Source organism: Schistocerca gregaria, chromosome 1 (assembly GCF_023897955.1).
Source record: "Schistocerca gregaria isolate iqSchGreg1 chromosome 1, iqSchGreg1.2, whole genome shotgun sequence".
In the NCBI taxonomy this organism is placed as follows: Eukaryota; Metazoa; Arthropoda; class Insecta; order Orthoptera; family Acrididae; genus Schistocerca; species Schistocerca gregaria.
The window spans coordinates 12,820,368-12,840,697 of record NC_064920.1 but is presented as its reverse complement, the minus strand read 5'-3'; the positions used below and the strand labels follow the sequence as shown (position 1 = coordinate 12,840,697).

Genomic DNA, 20,330 nt, shown 5'->3' with positions numbered 1-20,330 from the left:
ACAATGGTGAAGATGGTAAGGTGGTGAGATGAGATGACATACAACCAGGCTTTGAATTCACTCTGTAATCACACACAGAAGAGAGTACTCGCGCCCCCCCCCCCCCCCCCCCCCCCCCCCGGTGCAAATCTGGCACTATATGCTCTTCGTATGATGATATGCCGTTCGCACTGTCATTCGACAAACCGTAATGTGAGCCAACAGTACCTCTATCGAGAAGAGTGTTCGAGTGCTCCTAGTGAACAGCAGCAATCACAGTGGTGTATTGATAGAATATCACCAACTTAAAACAACTGAGGAGAAGCCCAATGCCATTAAATGGTTAAAAGATGATAATGAAATTTGAAAACAGGTGATCTCGGTGTTGTATCTGGAAGAGGAAGTCGTTCTACCCCACTGGAAGTTAATGACAAGTTGCTGTTGCTGTTGCTGTAAATGAGTGTGCAACACACACCCTGAGCAGGGCTAGTGCCCGTGCAATGTCATGAGAATTGTCAGTCCTGTGGTCAATGGTACAGAAAGTTTTGCAGTCTCTTTTACACTGATACCTGTACAAAACACAGACGTTGCAGCACACGACACTTCACGATTCACTGCGACGTTCTGAAACTGCTCTTAGGTTTCTTGCACAGATTGAAGTCAATAACATGTGGCTGTGCAATATTCTATGGAGTGGTGACGCATACTTTATGCTACATTGTATGCTACGGTAAGTGCAGAACTGGGAAATTTGGGTTACTGTTAAACCACGTGTTGTACACAAAGATCCACTGCACGCCTCGTATGTGAATGTGTGGTGTGTATTTTCAAGCACCTTTCTTCTCGGTCCATTCTTCTTTGAAGAGAACACACTTAGAAGGCCTATCACGTGTAGCGTGCATGTCTGCACGTTATCAACGTGTACAAGATGTGATTTTTGCCTCTGAAGAGTGCAACTGTGTGAAAATGACTCTTTTCTTGCAAGTTGGGGCAACATCTTATGTCACTCAGCAGTGAAAGACCTCCGTAATGCGACCGTCCACGAATGTGCTATCTCCAGTGGTTTTCCAGATGCTTGGCCTGCGAGACCACCTGATTCAAGTCCGTGACACTTTTGGCTCTGGGAATATGTGAAAGAACAGGTTGATACGGGGCACATTTGGTCTCTAATTGATGTGAAGGCCAATACGCAGGAACACATTGCGCAATTCGACCGCAACTGCCTCGACCAACTGTCAATCTTGTAGTTTTACTGATACGGCATGTCATGTCCACGTTCCATTCATAATCCATTACAAACATTTCTTTACGTCTTTCTTGCATTCACAGCAGTAGCTGGTGGCCAAAATTGGAACTATTTTTTTTTTTCCAGCGTAAATCAGTTCTGCATTAACAAATTAGGGTATCTACCAAGTTTTGCCACGCTACTAACTGTATTCAAAATAAATTTTGCAGGCAGTATCAAAATAGGCCGCGAAATGCACCTAAAGAAGTATGTATCGTAGCAACCTAGTTCGTGAGGAAAGACATCACGAACACTGAGATTCGTGACTAACTGCTGCAGTGTACTTCATTTTTACAAACTCTGTTCGTAACGCATTTTGAAGACAGTATCCACACACGCCACTGAATGTACCTACAAAATAATATCACTGTATGATGTTTGTTTAGTTTGTGGAATATCACTGTATGAAACACACATCAGGAGGTACAATGTCATAAAGCACTGAGATATGTGAAAAAATGTCGTATTATGTATGAAGTTTTATAATGTTTCTGGACCTTCCTACAATCGGGTCAATTTAAGGAAATCCCTAACACCTGGTAGCACTACTGTCTGGGAAGCACAAAAAAACAGTAGGTGAAAACAATGTGTGTTGACGGAGATGTTTCATAATTTCAAAGGTCTTCTCACTAATACATGGAAATGAAACTTTTTCAATATTAGTTCTTCACTACAAACACAGGTCATTTTTTATTTTTGTTCTCAACAGAATATTGGCAAAATGAATACCCGTGAATGTCAGGTTTGTCAGGTAGAATGCCAAAAACCAACAGAACTTCATAGACCCAATCTCATTATTCTAAAGAACAGAAATACACTGTCTCAGTTGAGTTTGCTCCTTTGGCTTTGAACTATCAAAGAAACATTTTCAACGATGTGGAAATCAATACATGCCCAAGCCAATTTCTGCTCAAATGAAATGTTTCATGCATAAACACCTTATTACTAAACAGTATTCAAATACGAACACATTGGTTGACAGAGCTGTATTAAGCAGAAAATGGCTCAAAGGAGAAAATTCAGCTTCATATAGTGTTTTGCCATCTAAGATTTTTCCCTGAATAATGCCAATAATATCGTTCAAGGAATTGCCTAAAGAACTCAGGGGTCACTCACTGTGTAGAATTTTCCACCATTCTGCTGTGTACTCTGCCACTTTTCTGGTATGCCAGGGGTGAGCGCCGACAACTGCATGTGGTCGAGTGAATGAGATTGCTTAGATTTCCTTTTGTTTGAAGGGAGGCCCACAAGTCATGAAATTTCACTCCACTGAAATGTGATACCTCACAATGCCACTGACAAATATGAATCCTATCAATGAGTAGTGAAGCCACAGATTCCATTTGTTGAGATTTTGTCGCAATGGGGACACTAGTGTGAAACATCAGCAACTCCTGAAATTCAAAAACTGTTTCATTTGTGAGTTGTGCACTTAATTGTGCATATATGAATGGTCCAGAATTATCTTCTTCCTGTATGAACATAACAGATTTACCCCATGTTGTCTTGCAACAATAGTCCACAATATCTCAAACAATAAAATACTTTTTTTAGAAGCCTAGAAGAAAATATAATAAAATCATGTAATTAATTATTCTCTTAAAATCTTTAAATAAATGTTTTAATCAGTTCTTCCAATATTTTTTCACAGACGATGGAACTGCATGTTAGCTTTCTCAAAGGACATACAACCCACGTTGAAAACTATACTTTATTCAGTAATTCAAGCAATGACTTTATGTAAATTAAATGTTTCCTTCTTCTCCTTAACTTCTCCAATTTTGTACTAGGCAACTGCCTTCTTAGGTCATAATCTGATCTCACAATACAGTTTTATTGTGGACTTGCTACTATAGCAGATCCATTAGCTCCTTCTATTTTTGCTTGTCTTTCACTTTCATATTGTTAGTCATCAGCCACATTCAGTCAGTTTCTAAACCTTTCTTTAAAAAAATGTTTGGAGATGGGACAAGGAGACTAGTGTATTGAATTTTATTATGTTTTTGTGAAAAATCGAGTCCTTCTGGCGATAGCTCAACGCTCCTTTTCACAAGCAACAACTCAATATGGTTTAGTTATTACGGTAAAAATTATTCAAAATGTATTAGTAGAGAGGTTTTAAACTTTTGCTTTGTTTTTATGTAAATTATCAGTCTGAATCTGTACCAGAAGTACAACATAAGCACATGCAAAATTAATTAGGAATGATAGGTGGAACAGCTCCATATTATTTAAGCTCTAATAAGGCAATGCATACCAATTTGATCACAATAAATCTCTACTTTTCAACACTGATAGAAATTAGATACAAATTCACGTCACTAGACGTAGTAGTTTGATGTTATTTACACAGATTCAGAGCTCTCCATAAGTGAAAATATGATGCTTCTCTGCAAGCAGTGGGTATCAATATTGAGTTTTTATAGATTTTTCACATGGTAGCTTGGTACATATTTTTGATGTCGATAAACAGGAATAGTGCACTTAGTAAAAATTTTATTATGGACAGGCATTCGTAAAAAAACTGGCAAAGAATCTGCTCTTCCATTTTCAACAGTTGCAGATGAATAAATTTCTCTTGGTCTCATATTAGATTCCATTTCTGTACAGTTTTGCATGAGTTTTATACAAGATGACATCAGATAATATGAGTAATATAGTTTTACATACAACTCTCAGTGAAGCTACACTCCAGTTGTCTCATCTAAAATTTATCCCCACCAACATTTTACAAATGCTACCACCACCACCACCACCACCACTACCTTTTGGCTGAACTGGGCAAGTGAGTCGAGTGTGTTCTCCCTAGATGGCAAGGAACTGGACACTATACATTTTGCTTTCCTATTGTCACTTACAATCTGTTTGTCTGTTTGCAGAAGTTTTGCTTGATTGAGCTGGTGTAGACTTTGAAGATCAAATTTGCCACATATACACTACTTTTATTTTCAAGTAAGAATTTCCATACATAATTTTAGTTCACACTAATGAACTTAAGCAAGTTACATGAAACCAGTTTATTCATTTCATAATTTTGTTACTTCAATCTAGGTTAGCACTGCTAAGCAACTTTCAACTATTATGGCTAGGAGGTGTCTTAGTTATAATGAAATTTGAAAACTTATTTTTGAGGACTTCCCATCACGCTCAGATAGTGATAAGTTTGTTTGAACACACTGCTAGTGACCCTACATACGAGCTACTTGTAAACAGTGATAAAATAATATTATCATGCTTCAAAGAAAATGGCAAAGAATCAAATGACAGCATAACGAATGTAATCATCACTTGTAGCTCGACGAATCAGTACGTGAGGGACAAGCCTGTGAAAAGAGGCTGTAAAATGTAGATGTTGTGTGATGAGTCTGCACATAACTTGAGGTTCCTAATTTATACTGGAAAAATAAGTAAAGGGAAGTCTGAAGTGGGACTGTGTGCATCAGTAGCGACAAGTTTATGTGAAGAACTTTATGGTAAAACTCATATTGTTTCCATGGATAAAATTATTCACTTTTTATAATCTCTTCATCCTACTAAAATCCCAGAAATTGTTTGCAGTCGGAACTGTGAACACTACAAGTAAATTCCTCCCAAAAACTTAAGGAAGATAAAAGGATGAAATGAACATCTTCCACACAATAGTCAGCAATCATGGGGTATCAATTTACAAGTGGATGGACAAAGTAGCTGTGAACCTGATCTACACTGTGCATGAGCCAAGTGACACCACAAGAGTAAATAGGAGGCAAAAAGATGGGTCAAGTACTGTGGTGGCATGCCCCCTTCAACTGACCAACTGTAACAGGAGTATGAATTTTGTTGTCAATATTGATCATCTAAAAGGAGACTATTGTTGTGATTGCAAAAGTAAGAAATGGTGGTATAGGTTCTTTTTATTTCCTTTTCTTTTTTTCACTTGAGTGATGTGTGTCTAGTGAATCCATTTATCATCCACAAAGAAACTGAGATGGAGCAGTTCACAATAAAGACGTCTGAAGGAAACTGTATGAAGGACTGTTTGCCAAAGCTACTGTGCACAGCAGTGATTCAAGTCAAAAATGGAAGAGCGTAACTCTCATAAAACGTAAACCACATGTGAACAAATAAATTAGATTGGAAGGTCATGCCAAATCAGACCATATCTAAAAGGTAGGCAGTACGCAGCACACGTTCTGTTCCTGTTAGGCCACTGTGGATGTGTTCAACATGTAGCGTGTCTTTTTGTCTAAGAAAAGGTAAAACTTGCCTTCAGACATACGATTCTCAATGTTACTGCACTTGTGAGCTGGATTTTACCTCATAAAATCTGTTAACATATAATGGCTACATCTATATCCATTCAGTGCAAAACACCATGAAGTGAATATTATGGGCAAAGGTTAACAGCTGTAAGCACAATTTAATTGACTGTAATTTAAAAAGTAAGCTAAATATGAAATGACACAATTTCAGAGACTTTACTGCTCTCACACAGACTAGTGAAGTCTCTGAAATTGTTTAATTTCATTTGTATCAGTACCTTCACCTGTGTTTCAGGCCATATGCCTCATTTACATTCGATCTGTGCTGAGGTGCTACTCCACAATATCGAGAGCCTCAGCAATTCTGTTTGTGTGTAATGGGGAATTTAAAGTAGACTGGAGTGGCACTGAGAATATGGATCAAGCAAGGATTTTTGCCGGGTACTCAGTGAAGTCGTGTGAACTGCTATGCCAAGGTGGTTTAATGGATAATGCAGTTGCCTATTAAGTAGGGGAACCAGGTTCGATTCCCAGCCTCGGTACAAATTATCACTCGCTGCTTCAGTCTATATACATAAGCAAAATATTGTAAAGTTGTATTAAAATTAATTGTTTTGTTTGTTAAGTTTTATAATTTTGACAAATCACATAGTTTCATTTTCTCTGTGTAGCTGTAAATACTAATCAAAGTTTCCTAATGTTTGTGTTTTGCCACAACTGATTACCCTATGCAATTTGTTCCGAGGATTTTTCTTTTGCCTCACTGTTTACAATATCTGCTTTCCTGTTCAAAATTAGTTTTCGAAGCAGACACATTCTGGTTTAATGGTGAATTATAACTGCTCTTACTATAACAACAACAATAATAATAATATATTAAAAACAAAGATTCCAAGACTTACCAAGCGGGAAAGTGCCGGCAGACAGGCACAATGAACAAAACACACAAACACACACACAGAATTACTAGCTTTCGCAACCGATGGTTGCTTCTTCAGGAAGGAGAGGGAAAGACGAAAGGATGCGAGTTTTAAGGGAGATGGTAAGGAGTCATTCCAATCCCGGGAGCGGAAAGACTTCCCTTAGCGGAAAAAAAAGGACAGGTGTACACACACACACACACACACACACACACACACACACACACACACACACACACACACACACACACACACACACATATTTAAAGCCTGTGTGTGCGCGAGTGTACACCTGTCCTTTTTTTTCCCCTAAGGGAAGTCTTTCGGCTCCCGGGATTGGAATGACTCCTTACCCTCTCCCTTAAAACCCACATCCTTTCGTCTTTCCCTCTCCTTCCTGAAGAAGCAACCATCGGTTGCGAAAGCTAGTAATTCTGTGTGTGTGTTTGTGTGTTTTGTTCATTGTGCCTGTCTGCCGGCGCTTTCCCACTTGGTAAGTCTTGGAATCTTTGTTTTTAATATATTTTTCCCATGTGGAAGTTTCTTTCTATTTTATTTATAATATTATTATTATTATTATTATTATTATTAATATAATGACAAGTTATTTCAACCACCATTTCTTGGGTAGCAGCTGATGGAACAATCACCATAACTACTTAAAACTATAAAACGTATGGTTCAGCAAAAAGTTTTCCACCAAATCTTACTACTACTACGTAAGTTGACGGAACCGTACTTTGGTTGGATTTCAGCTTAGGCTGTCATATTACTTTGACACAAATAGTTTATAATGCAGAGTATGTGTGGCAATTTAGAATCATACAGAGATAATTGCAACAAGGTAATTTCCCTTTCCTAATTTCCATTAATAGACTTTTTTCACAGTGTGTGGTTACTTACAGGGTCAAAAACCAGCATCTGGCACAGCAGGTGCACTGCCTCGTGTGTGGCCTGTGAAGAGAGAGTGTATAGGGCAGCCATGGAGGGCGGCTTAGGCGCACGTCGCAGCATGTGGGTTCGTGCCCCGTCACAAGCGTACCGCATGTCTTCCAGCGACGGTGTGCCGAGTAGTTCTGTTATTAACTCCAGCTGAAAGACAGAAATAATCATGTTTTAACTATCTGATCTAATCTGCACTGTAACAAAATCTGAGCACACTATCAGAAATAGGTGATCAACAAAGAAAGTTCTTGCTTAGGGATCAATTTCACACTACATTTCACAAAAGCCAACTTCAAATTTTTCTACTCTCTCATGTCACACAGGAAATTCCAGTTAAATGACTACAGTCATTTACGTTTCCTTTAGGGTAATACATAATCCCATGCTATACTGTTCCACATGCAATGTACTTCAGAAAAAAAGGTGTAGGAACAAGTAAAAATCATATTCAGTTTCTCATGTGCTAAACTGGGGGCAAAGTCTACATTTTTATCAGTTGTTTCTTAAATATTTGGAAATACACTTTCATAGAATTTCAAAATGCATACCTGTCTCAAAAAATGGGTTTCATTGACTTTAAAATCACTGTAATGTTTGCTGTAGTTAGAAAGCTACATCAAAGTACAAAGCGTCCATTTCACTACAGCTTTTAGCCTTCACAGGCCTTGATATAATCATTCAAAATGTTACCAGCCAAAATGGTTTATTCTTGATTATACGTACAAAATAGCTTCTTCATTTTCTTTTTTGTCAGATGTGTAGAATCTATTCTCCTGAATGTAAGTTTATCGTACTTCCACAACTACACTGGTGTTGAAAGAAGTATGTACTATTTTTGAAAAAAGTTGGTGAATCCCAACAAACCGTAACATTGTTTTGCATTATTCTATGCATGCAAAAGGTGCATTGGTGCTAGAAAAACTACAAGAAGTCAAAATAATCATTGCTTGACATAGGACAGAGCAGAGTAAATACAGCTGCTGTGTAGTGTACTGTACTTTTGCACTCACAGCAAACAATTATATTTACAAAGACAAACTATCAAAGCACAGAGATGTCATTGCTATCAATGAAATTTTACTTATGTTGTAGTAGTGCATGTTGTACAATTATACAAGTCAGTTGTCAACTTAATATGTGGAATTGTTTTGTTTGTACAGCTTTCTAAAGTAGTCTTGCTCTGTGTGTTTAGTTCATGAATAAACTAGAACACTTGACACTCATAAAATAATTAGTTTCGGCGTTTGTCATCGACGGAAAGCCATACGAATTTGGTGATTTTCTTTAGGAATCTAATACTTTCCTTTCAACAGATAATCAAATAGGTAGCTGAATTCAAATGTGGTTGAAATTCTGTTGATGATTATTTGAAAGGGTTTTGAAACCCTGTTTAACACCCACTCTATGAAGCAAATTTGGCACCTTCTAGCTCCTATTTCCACACGAAACAAAGAAAATCGTGGCTGATCAAACTTTGATCCCAATGAAGGTACAGTGGCAGCTGCGTTTGGCCACCACAGATCCTACAAAGGAAAATTATAAACAAATGCCAAATTTTTCATGAACTTTTCTTCCTCTATATGGCCTAACATAAGCTTCACCAGTTGTCAGCCTGTGTCCACAAATCTGATCCATCACTTTTAGGGATTTATACTTTTATCACAGTAAAATACAGAGAATCCTGTGCCAAACAACAAAAATGCAAAATAAAGAATATATGTGACAGTGAAACTTCTAAATAAGACTAGATACTCAAATCATTTCATTGCTGTCATTCAATCTCTGATCTTTTACTTAGGCTGCAAAGTGAAGGGTGAGCAGGTGAGTACCGACTCTCCCTACGCACTACTCTTGCTCACACAATGCACCTACAGTATGTTCCTCACAGTTACGATGACCCTTCTGCAGCTCACTTATTGTATCAGTAATGACACTGTGCACAAACCTGCATGAAGGGTTTATTTTCCACTATATGTATTAACATTAAATGGAATACAGAATTAGTAACTAATGCAGTGAGTGGAAGTAATACACACAATCAGAATATACATAAATCACTGCACACTGCTCTGCATTGCTAGACAGCGAAACAATTCTCACTACTCGTCTCGCACAACAGTTGTAGCATTACCCCTTATTCAGAGGAACTGTGGGCATACACAATCAGTTATTGTATTATTAAAAAAACTTTTATACTATGTACCTTAACAGAAATATAAGAAGTCAAATGGCATATCACTTACAAACTTTACCTCCCCCAATAACCCTGTTATTACAGAACAACAAATGTGGCTAATATGTGTACAACCTGTACTTAAAGTAACCAGCATCAAAGTAGTAGAAGAGCTCTTTTGTTCAAAGTCTGCAATGGTTGTTTTTTCTTATCCAGCCACTGGAATGACACCTATTAAGGTGTCCTGCAAAAGACAGTATCCTCGTATTGAATTGGAGCTATAAAGAAAGCCGACTTAAACCTAACTCCAGTGATTATTCTGTGGCTTGTGATGACTGCAACAGTCCCATCTAGATCAACTTACTGTGTCAGCATACTGAGCAATAATTAGACTTGACTAATGCCAACATCACTGGAATCTGAGGTTCAAATTGGATATGAGTCTAATTTGCTGCCTCTTACATTAGTTCAAACGTGCATACTTGGCAGAGCTAAATATTACATACATGCTCTTAATAATTATAAAAAAATGTTCGGTATTAAACTAATAAAACTTATACATGGTGCCTTTTCAGTTATCTGAGGCCAGTCTATCATATTGTGCGTGCAGTATGTATCGAGAAGAGCATAGTACTGTGTAAGTGTGTTATCTGGGATCCAACATGCTGGAAAATTCTGTTTAATGTTTGAGTTACTGCACATTAATGTAATCTAGATTGTTAGTTGGTTGGTTGAAGAAGGGACCAAACTACGCAGTCATCAGTCCCTCTGACCTGAGATTAACAAAAACCGATAAAATCCCACATTAAAAGAGGGAACTACAATATTTGTAAAATGATAAACTAATGACAGGGAAGGAAGGAAAAGAAAAGGCGATGAGGTGAGGGAAAGAAATTGATTAATTACAGGGGCATGAAGGAAGAAGCACAGGAGACAAGAGAGACGCTCAGGACATAACAGACCCCATGAGGAAAGGAGTGGGAAGACAGAGGGTTGGGGTGAACCACCAATCCGGTTGGGGTGAAGGGCGGAGCATGAAAACCTGCCATCCCCTCCACTCACCGATTAGGTGGAAGGCCCCTCCCTTAAATAAAGCGATAACCCCCCCCCCCCCCAAATCACGAATAAAACGTAAAACGAGATCCACTGCTGAGGCATCGTCAGCTAACATCAGGGGTAGCGATTCTGGAAAGTTAAAAAGTCCGTTGTAGGGTGCCTAAGTTGGGGCAGTCCAATACGATGTGAGCCACAGTCAACATCAATCCACAACGACAGAGATGGGGGTCCTCACGACAGAGGCCCTGAGCTTGTTCAGTAAAGAAAGAGTGCTCCATTCTGCATCCCAAAGGCCCAAAACCTGATGACGTAATGCTGAGTGCAGGTCTATTTCTGGAATGCCAACAGCGAGAAATGGCCTGGTAGTAGCTAATTTAGCCAGTTTATCAGCAAGTTCATTGCCAGGAATCGCAACATGACCTGGGGTCCAAATGAAAACCACCGAGCATCCACGCTGAGCGAGGAGAGAAAGGGAGTCCTGGATAGAGATGACCAATGGGTGGCGAGGGAAGCACTGTCCTATACTGTGCAAACCGCTCAATGAGTCATTAGAGATAGTGAAGGATAGTCCTGAGCAGGAGCGGATATGGTCCAGTGCACGCAACATGGCTACCAATTCTGCAGTAAAAACACTACAGCCATTTGGCAAGGAGCGAAGTTATGTGCATCGCGATTAGATGTAAGCAAAACCAGTGTGGCCAGCAACTGTGGAGCCATCAGTATAGTCCACTTCTGAACCCTGAAAGGAACTGAGGAGACAGGAGAACTGGTGGCGAAGAGCCATCGACAGACAGAATCCTTTGAATCGATTGAGAGATCAAGACAGAGTTGCGGCTGAGAGACGCACCATGCAGGGGGACGTGTGCGAGTGGAGAAGAGAGGTGGTAAAGGCAATTGCTACAGCTCAGAAAAGAGCGACTGAATGAGGACAACGACGGTAAGCCCACATCGTGGTCGCCACTGTGGCAGGGCGATCTCCGTGTCTGAATAAAGGAGACCATAATAAGGGTGCTTTGGGGTGCAGAGAATGCGGAGCGCATAACATACCAGCTGTTGCTGGCGCAAAACTTGCAGTGGCGGAAACCCCGTCTCTGCGAGAAGGGACTAGTCCGGAAGGCACCAGCCACAAGTCAGACCCCACAGTGGTTGATGGGGTCTAGTATCTGCAGTATCGAAAGTGACACAGAACCACAGACAGGGCTTCCATAGTCTAAATGAGACCGGACCAACGCTTGATAAAATCAAAGGAGAACAGAGCGCTCGGCACCCCAGGTGGTATTGCACAAACAGCTAAGAACATTGAGTACGGACCAGCACATCCTCTTCAGCTGGTGAAAGTGAGGGAGCCATGTCAACCAGGCATCGAAGACCAGACCAGAAGCGATATGCGTCCACCACCTTGAGGTGCTGGCAATCGAGGAATAGTTCCAGATGGGGTTGGACTGTACAGCGACGGCAGAAATACACGACACAAGTCTTGGCCGCCGATGGGCAAAAGCCAACCGGATAGCAGACTCTAGGTGCACCAAGTTATCCACCGTTGAGGTCACAGCGAAAACCACTTTCAGTTGATGACAAAAGGTCGCGAGATTCGAGGATCCAAAACAGCCGCTGACTCCCCATACGTTCAAGGAGCTTGCAGAGGGTGTTAGTAAAGCTAACTGGACAGTAGCTATCCAACTGAAGAGGCGGCTTCCCTGGTTTCAACACCGGAACAACAATGCTTTCCTGCCAATGGGTAGGAAATACTCCCTCACACCACAGACGGTTGAAGAGGGTCAACAACATTGGCCAGCCACCGATAAGGGTTGGAGCATTTGGTTATGTATCTGATCCGGTCCAGGAGCCGTGTCAGGATAAAGGGCTAGTGCGCTGGCACTGGCAAATTACCACTCGCTAAATGGGGCTGGGTCTGAGCAGCGAGACAAAAAAGACAAAGGCAGTCGTTCTGAACACTCTTTCAGGAGGTCGAACGTGGGCGAATACTGAGCCGATGCTGAAGCTCAAGCAAAGTGTTGAGCGAAATTTTCTGCCACAAAGTCAGGATTTGTAAAGACAACACCACGTACAGAAATTCCTGCAACCTCAGTGGGAGGACAGTGGGCAAAAGTTTACCGGAGTTTCGCCCAGACTTCTGAAGAGGGGGTGTGGGGTCCTATGGCAGCTACATATTGTTCCCAGCAAATCTGTTTCTGAAATTTGCTTAGGTAGTGGGCTCTGGGCACAGAGTCGTTTAAAGACCAGAAGAAGAGCAGTAGAAGGGTGCCGCTTGAAATGTTAAAGAGCACGGCGGCGGTCTTTTATGACTGCAGCAATTTCCGGAGTCCACCAAGAAACCATCTTCAGGGGGAGGAATCTGAAGAAGAAAGGACTGCTGAAACAGCAGCTGAAAGGATGGAGGCAGTCAATGTCTGAGTAGATTCATCAACACTGTCGTGTGGCAATACAGGGAGGATGGGAGCAGAGGAGAAGGCACCCCAATCAGCCTTAGATATGGCCCACCTGGGAGGGTGATGGAGCGAGAGGCACTGAAGGAAGGCCGAAACAATTGGGTAATGGCCGCTGTCACGTAAGTCATCATGGACACCCAACTCAATGGAGGGAAGAAAGCCGGGACTACAGATGGGGAGGTAAATGGTTCAGAAAGTTCCGTGCGCCACACTAAAGTGTGTGGGAGTGCCTGCATTTAGTAAACAGAGGTCAAGCTCTGCCAGAACAGCTTCAACTGTCCTGCCCAGGGCAGTAGTCATATGACTCCCCCAAAGAGGGTTGTGGGCATTAAAGTCCCCTAATAACTGGAAGGGAGAAGGGAGTTGTTGAAAAAGGGTGGTGAGGGCATGGGATGTGGGCGGCCTGCCAGGTGGGAGGTAGAGATTACAGACTGATGGGAGTGGTCAGATGGACCCTGACAGCAATGGCTTCCACAGTGGTATGGATGGGAATCTGCGGACTAAGGTGCAAACACCACCAGAAGCCCGCAAGGGGCCAATTCGGTTCCGACAGAAAGAGTGGAACCCATGAAGGGTCAGTGAATAAGAATTGACAAAATGGGTCTCCCGGAGTGCAATACAAGCAGCAGAGTAGAAAGAAAGAAGGGGCTGCAACTCTGGAAGGGGACGCAAATATCCGTTACAATTCCACTGGAGGATTCTCAAGCCGGAGTCCAAAGTGGAAGTGATCGGATCGGAGTCGGTCACGCCACCGAGTCGCTATCTGTCACCGATAAGGACGGGGTAATATCCATATAGCTGGGGTCAGACTGTTCGTTCATTGACTGTAGGAGGGGAAGGCAGCACCAAAGGGGCCTTGCCCTTGTCCCTGCATTTCTGCTTCTTCTCTTGGAAAGGAAGAGAAGGGCAGACTTCAGTGAGGGCAGGCACGGAATTACAACGGGCAATCTTGGCGCTCACCGGCTGCGGTTCATGCTGCCAATGTGGAGCAGTAGATCGCCTTTCGGGACGGGGGTGCCAGGAAGAGGAGTCCTGGGAGGGAGCACCAGTACTGGCAGCTGCCGAAAGAGGAGGAGGGGGAGCACCCGAAGGTATGGGTACTGTGGGGGATAGAGGAGGAGGTGGAGGCTGAAGCCATGGGGCGAATGGGGTGGGGCTGGGAAGAGGAGGGGGGGATGGACGTAACTGAAGCAAAAGTAGAGGTCACAGGCACAGGATGATGCCAGTCATATTTTCGACAAGCCTCAGTGTAGGTGAGCCGATCTACAGTTTTGTACTCTTGAATCCTCCTTTCTTTCTTTCACAAACACTGGGCATGTAGTTGAACGTGGAGAATTACAATTTACACACATTGGCGGGGGAGCACAGGCCCTCCCCTCATGGAGGGGTCGCCCACAGTCACCAGAGGGGATCAGTGGTGCAGTAGGAAGACGTGTGTCCAAAACTTAAGCATCTAAAATATCTCATCGGTGGTGGAATGTAAGGTTTTAAATCACACCGATACACCATTACCTTTGACCTTCTCGAAGGCCAGGATAAAGGTGCCCGTAGCGATGTGATTGTTTGGAGGGCCTAGGTGCACACGGCGGATAAAACGAACAGCTTGCCGCTCGAGGTTAGCACGGAGCTCCTCGTCAGTATGCAGAAGTAAGATCTCGGTGGAAAATAATGCCCTGTACTGAGTTCAAAGATTGGTGGGGCGTGACGGAGACTGGGACGTCACCGAGATGGTCACAAGCACGCAGGGTGTCAGATTGGACAGCAGAAGATGTCTGGATGAGCAAAGCAACGGACTGCATATTACTCATCGATTCAACTTCGCCATACTTGTCTTCAATCGTCTCCACGAAAAACAAAGGCTCGCTCATGGCAAAACTACCGCCATCCGTCCTGGTACAAACCAGGTACCGACGGTAAGGTTTCAACCCAAGCTGGCGAGCTTGCCCCTCCTCCCAGGGTGTGGCCAGGGAGGGGAAGGCCGAAGGATCAGAAGAAGGAATGGCATGTCTGCTACCACTCTTAGAGACGGCCACAGAATGTCCAGGATGGTGAAGCTTTTGTCACTTCATGTGCAAGAAGTCCGTCCTAATACCACGCACTCCAATCAGGGGCTCGCCCTGTGGGTGCCACCCAGCCACAGCAAGGACCGTCTGGCACAGCAGCTGTTGCAGGAGTTCTGGTGCCCCAAAACAATGAGCATCGACTCCTGGGCATACACGAGGCAGTAACAGCTCAGGTACTTTCTGTGTGATCCCTGTGATTTCAGGGAGTTCAGCCAAGTGGGTATGTAACAGACCTACCACACGGACTGGCTACTGTGTTGGTGACCTAGCAGGAGGTGGGCCAGGGGGCAAAGAGAAAGGGGAGGGGAGAGGGAGAGGAACCTGCACCACAGAAGCTAGGTAGGGAGTTCATCCCCAAATTGCTCACACTGAATGGAAAATTTTTGGAAATGGAGGTCAAACCCCAAGGGGACTAAAAGCACCGATATGGAAACAGCAAACTAAACAATAGCACAGACCAAAACAAAGCCAGGAGGATAGCAAAGTCGACATTAAGAAGTCCACTAAGAGGGAAAAGAGGGGGGAGGGACAAAGGAGTAAGGAGAGGGAGGAAGTGGAACAGGGATGGTAATGCAGCCTTCAAAGCAAAAGCAAAAGCAAAAGCAAAGGAAGCTGCAATAGCTCAGGGCCCCGTGCGCGCCACTCACATACCCACGAAAGGACTGTGGGCCCCCTGATGTGAATGTAATCTAGAGTCATTCAATTTGGAGTTACCTGCTCGACACAATTCCTCGGTGTTATCGAGTGAGAAGTGCACATCGTAGACCACTAGTGGTTTACCTGTTGGACTGGGCTCTGCGCTTGAAAGAGGATGCGTCGCCCAAGAAGCTCCCCGAAGATGCAGCCGACACTCCAGACGTCTACGGCAGCGGAGTAGTGTCGCGCGCCCATCAGTATTTCAGGCGCCCGGTAGTACTGTGTCACCACTTCCTGAGTCATGTGCTTCGACTGGTCTGGCTCCTCTACGCGTGCCAACCCGAAGTCGCAGATCTGTCAAAAGGTGACACGTCAATAAACTGCGACACCAGAAAAGTGGAACTGAACATAAACTGGAAAGTAGTAGGATCATACCTTGAGGACACAATTGCTGTTGACAAGTAGGTTCCCCGGTTTTATATCACGGTGCAAGATGCGTGCAGAATGCAGGTATTTCAGACCTACAAACAAAACCGAATAAAGTGTGAGTGCACAGTTTTAAAACAAGATTGTACTTTAGTTGCTTGTAAACAAGACATTTCATCAGACCTATTTAGACTTAAGTTGTTGTTCCCCTGCTGAAAACTAGTGTGAAAGAAAAGATTAAGCTACATACTTGGCACACTCAGTTTACACAAGTACTAGTAGGCTGTAACAATTGGCAAATGCACTAGGGCAATCACAGCTAGAACCTAACTAAAGCAGATCTCGATTAGTGTGCTACACCTCTGTGTGCGTTTTTAAATGTATAATATGGATGTTCAGTGTAGAACTGATGGAGTAAACAACAAAGGGTACTCAGTACAGTACCGTGCATCATGGTGTCTTCTTGTTCCGACCACAAATGGAGTGCAGGAAGGCTGATACTTAAATGCCTCAATGCATGCTGTAATTACTATAATCTGATCTCCAGAATTCCTATGCTATGGCAGAAGAATCTCTCTAAATTCTTGAAATTCTGCAAATATGCTTTTCCGTCTATCTTCGAATGTGTGGCAGTTAAGATTTTCTAGCATTTCAGTGATAGTATCCTGTGAATCAGACATATTGTGACTGTGCAGTTTAGCAATATGCCAAAACAGGATGCACAAGTGATTTGTAACCAGTGGCATTTGTGTACTGACTGTGTGTTCTGAGTATTCTGCCAATGAACTTTAGTCTGCCACCTGCCGTACTTATGGATCATTCCATTTTGTATCCCTGCAAAATGTTACACTCAGGTATTTGCATGAAGTGACTGACTTTAACTGTGAATGATCACAATTTAGCTAATATAATACCACATTCCTGCCTTTTGAGAAGTGCATAATTTTACATTTCTGCACATTTAATGCAAGTTGCCAATCTTTTGGTAACTTTGAAATCTTATCAAGAATTGGCTTGATATGCCTGCAATTTTTATCACAATGCTTCAACATAGATAACTTCATCATCTGCAAAAAGTCTGAGGTTGCTATTAATAGTCTCTGCCAGGTCACCAACATACAACATGATCAACAAAGCCCCCAGCAAACATCCTTGAAGTTACTTTTCCATCACTCACTGGTTCTCTTTCCAAGATAACATGCTCCAGCCTCCCTGCTGAAAAATCTTCAACCCAGCCCCAAATTTTATTTGATACCACATGTAATTGTAGTTTTGATAATAAAAATTGGCACTGTACTGAATCAAATGCTTTTCAGAAACAATCTACATAACTGCTTTGAGCCATAGCTTCCAGGTGTCCTGTGGGAAAGCACAAACTGAGTTTCACACGATCTAGGTCCTCGAAATCCACGGTGGTCAGTATGGAGAAGGTCGCTCTATTTGATATATTTCATTACGTTCTAGTTCAGACTACATTCTAGGACTCCACAACAGAGGAATGTCAATGAGATTAGCCAGTAGGTTTGTGGATAACTTCTGTTAACCTTCTCACTGATCAATATGGCCTTTGCTTTTTTTCCAATCACTGTGCTCTGTTCTTTGTTCAAGGGCCCTATGGTGTATCACAATTACAATGGAAGCTAACTCAGCTACAAACTCTGTACAGAATCTAACAGGTGTTCTGTGAGGTCATGGAGCTTGTTAAGTTTCAGTAACTGTAGGTGTTTGTTCACACTACTGACAGCAACATCGATATCACTCATCTTTGCAGTGGTGAAAGAATTATGCTACGGCAGTACATCTGCTTCTTTCTTTGTTCAGTATTTCTTCTTTTGCTTTAGTGCCCTCATTTTCTACTTCAGCATCATCCTCAGGTGCCTGGGCACTAACTCTGATGCCATCAACAGCTTTTACATATGACCAGAATTTCTGCTATACTAGTCCTTGCAGGCTCCACTCAGTCTTCTTGGTAGCCAATTTTGTTTCATTCAGCATGTCCCTATCTACAGTCCCATGCTTTAACACATATCATGCATTTGTTTTCCAGAAGTTTCTTTGCAGTGACATTACACTATGGAGGATTCCACGCATCACGAATGGTTCTAAGTGCATATTTATCAAGTACATTCTCCAATATTAGAGATGAAAAGTTTCTACTCACCAAATAGCGGATATGCTGAGTCACAGATAAGCACAACAAAAAGATTCTCACAATTATAGCTTTTGGCCATTATGGCGTTTGCTAACAACACACACACTCTCTCTCTCTCTCTCTCTCTCTCTCTCTCTCTCGCCATGCAAACGCAACTTTTTCACAAGACTGTGTGTTGGAGTTTCAGTTGCCTGAGACTGCAGGTGTGTGTGTGTGTGTGTGTGTGTGTGTGTGTGTGTGTCAATCCGAGTTTGTACTACGTCTTTAATGAGCTTTCCTTTCTATGAGGCACTAGCTTAAATAGATATACTGATGAGGTATGGAAACTGGCTACAAATACTGTGGTGGAATCATGTTGGCCTGGAAATTTACAGGATTTAATTGTACATACTTTATCTTCACGATGCGTTTATCTTAGTTTTGCAGCTCGAGTACAATGTGTGTACTGCATTCTTATGTATTGTCTACTTTTTTTTTAATGAGGAATTTAGCATTACATACTTTTCAGTTACTCAAAGAGTACAGAGAGTTAATTTGGCTACGTCTAACAGCAGAATATGTGGTTCTAATAATATGAAGATAACAATAGAACAAATTTTTGCGAAATGTTAAATTTAGAGAAAATAGCGCAGTTTAAGTTAGGGCAAATACTGTGTCAGTGGACCTGTCATACGAAACTTCCCCTCGAGAGAGAGAGGGTGTTTCCATTGTGACAACGGAAATTAGTAAGATTAGTAAAGATACTCACATTAATCCACAGTTTGCAGCTTCCACGGGAGAGAGAATTTTAAAAATCATTTTGTATGCATTACGACTTCAGTTTTAGTATGAGAATCTTGTTAATTCTGTCAAGTAGCAGTTAATTTCTGAACCCGGTGACGAGTTCCGACACGTGTAAAGTCATCAATGACGACGTGGCCAGTCTCTTAAGGCGGTGTTACCTCTCTCGACCCAACGTGGTTCGAACGGAGGAATTAATTACACGAACGAAACTCTCCTCACAATGTCGGTCACCGACTACGGCAACGTACGACACTTACTGATGAATTCCTGATCTCGACAAGTAGAGATAGTATCGCCGTTCGAAGATTTTACAGTAAGAGTTTCACGAGTCGCCTTAAATATTGCGAGAAATAAAACAAAACCTTTGTTTGAAGAAATCTGGCAGTGGAGAGAAGGAAAGAGAAATCGCAAAATGCATTGCTAGGAGCACTCGGTGATGAGACTTTTCGAGCCAATCAATGTGGAGCAGTCAGCTGTTGGGCTATTTTACCTCTCATCTTGACAAAAGAATTTACAGTAGCTGAAGCAGAGCTCTGCAGACGCGCTCCAGAAGGCAGACACACCGGTGCGGGTAAAGTTATCGAAGACGTTCCGAGTGATACGCAAATGCACCCAGAACTGGCCACACGCTGGGAGAACCTCGCGCACGACACTCCTTAACGGCAAAGCAGAGTCCGGGTGCCGAATTCGTTCACCGTGCTCTAGGAGTAGAATATTTGACTGTCAAACAAAGGCCCCTGGGTTACAGTTTACATTCAATACACTGCTTAGATTACGAGTAATATTTATCAGCAACTGCGCCCGAAGAACATCAGTGCGAGGAGTCACCCTCGTTCTGCCAATGGCCTTTCAAACAAGGCAGAGCAGCAGATGCAGCGTGAGGGGTGGGAAACTGACTCACGGAGGAAGAATAGGCAACGATCAATGACGCTGGGATGCAGAAGGCACAAGGAAACAACTCCACGAAAGAGACATACTGTATAACCGTAGGTCAAGTGCCTCGATTATCTCTTCATTGGCGAAGATTCCACATTCGTTTCCCACTCGTGTCTCGGTAGGGCACAGCGAAAGAGGCGGTGATCGTGAGAAAAAGAGTTGTCAACTGGCTAAAGCCAACATTCTAAGAATTGGAGTGTGGAATGTAGCAATTCTAAATATGGTGGGAAAGTCAGAAAATCTGAAAAGGGAAATGCAAACAGTCGCCAGAGAGCGAGCTGCTGT

General features: G+C 42.4%; 1 protein-coding gene across 2 annotated transcripts in view; it reads right to left on the bottom strand.

Annotated features, from left to right (window-relative positions):
- Positions 1-20,330, bottom strand: part of LOC126326117 (serine/threonine-protein kinase NLK) — a 384,109-nt gene that overhangs the window by 30,327 nt on the left and 333,452 nt on the right. For both annotated transcript variants that reach the window (XR_007560592.1, XM_049995567.1), the window contains exons 5-7: positions 16,184-16,269; positions 15,893-16,102; positions 7,329-7,517 (exon numbers count right to left, since the gene is read on the bottom strand). Coding sequence is in view for 1 of the 2 variants with exons in the window: in XM_049995567.1 (XP_049851524.1) it covers positions 7,329-7,517; positions 15,893-16,102; positions 16,184-16,269 (485 nt within the window). In the remaining variant the exon portion in view is untranslated. The remainder of the gene's footprint in view (positions 1-7,328; positions 7,518-15,892; positions 16,103-16,183; positions 16,270-20,330) is intronic.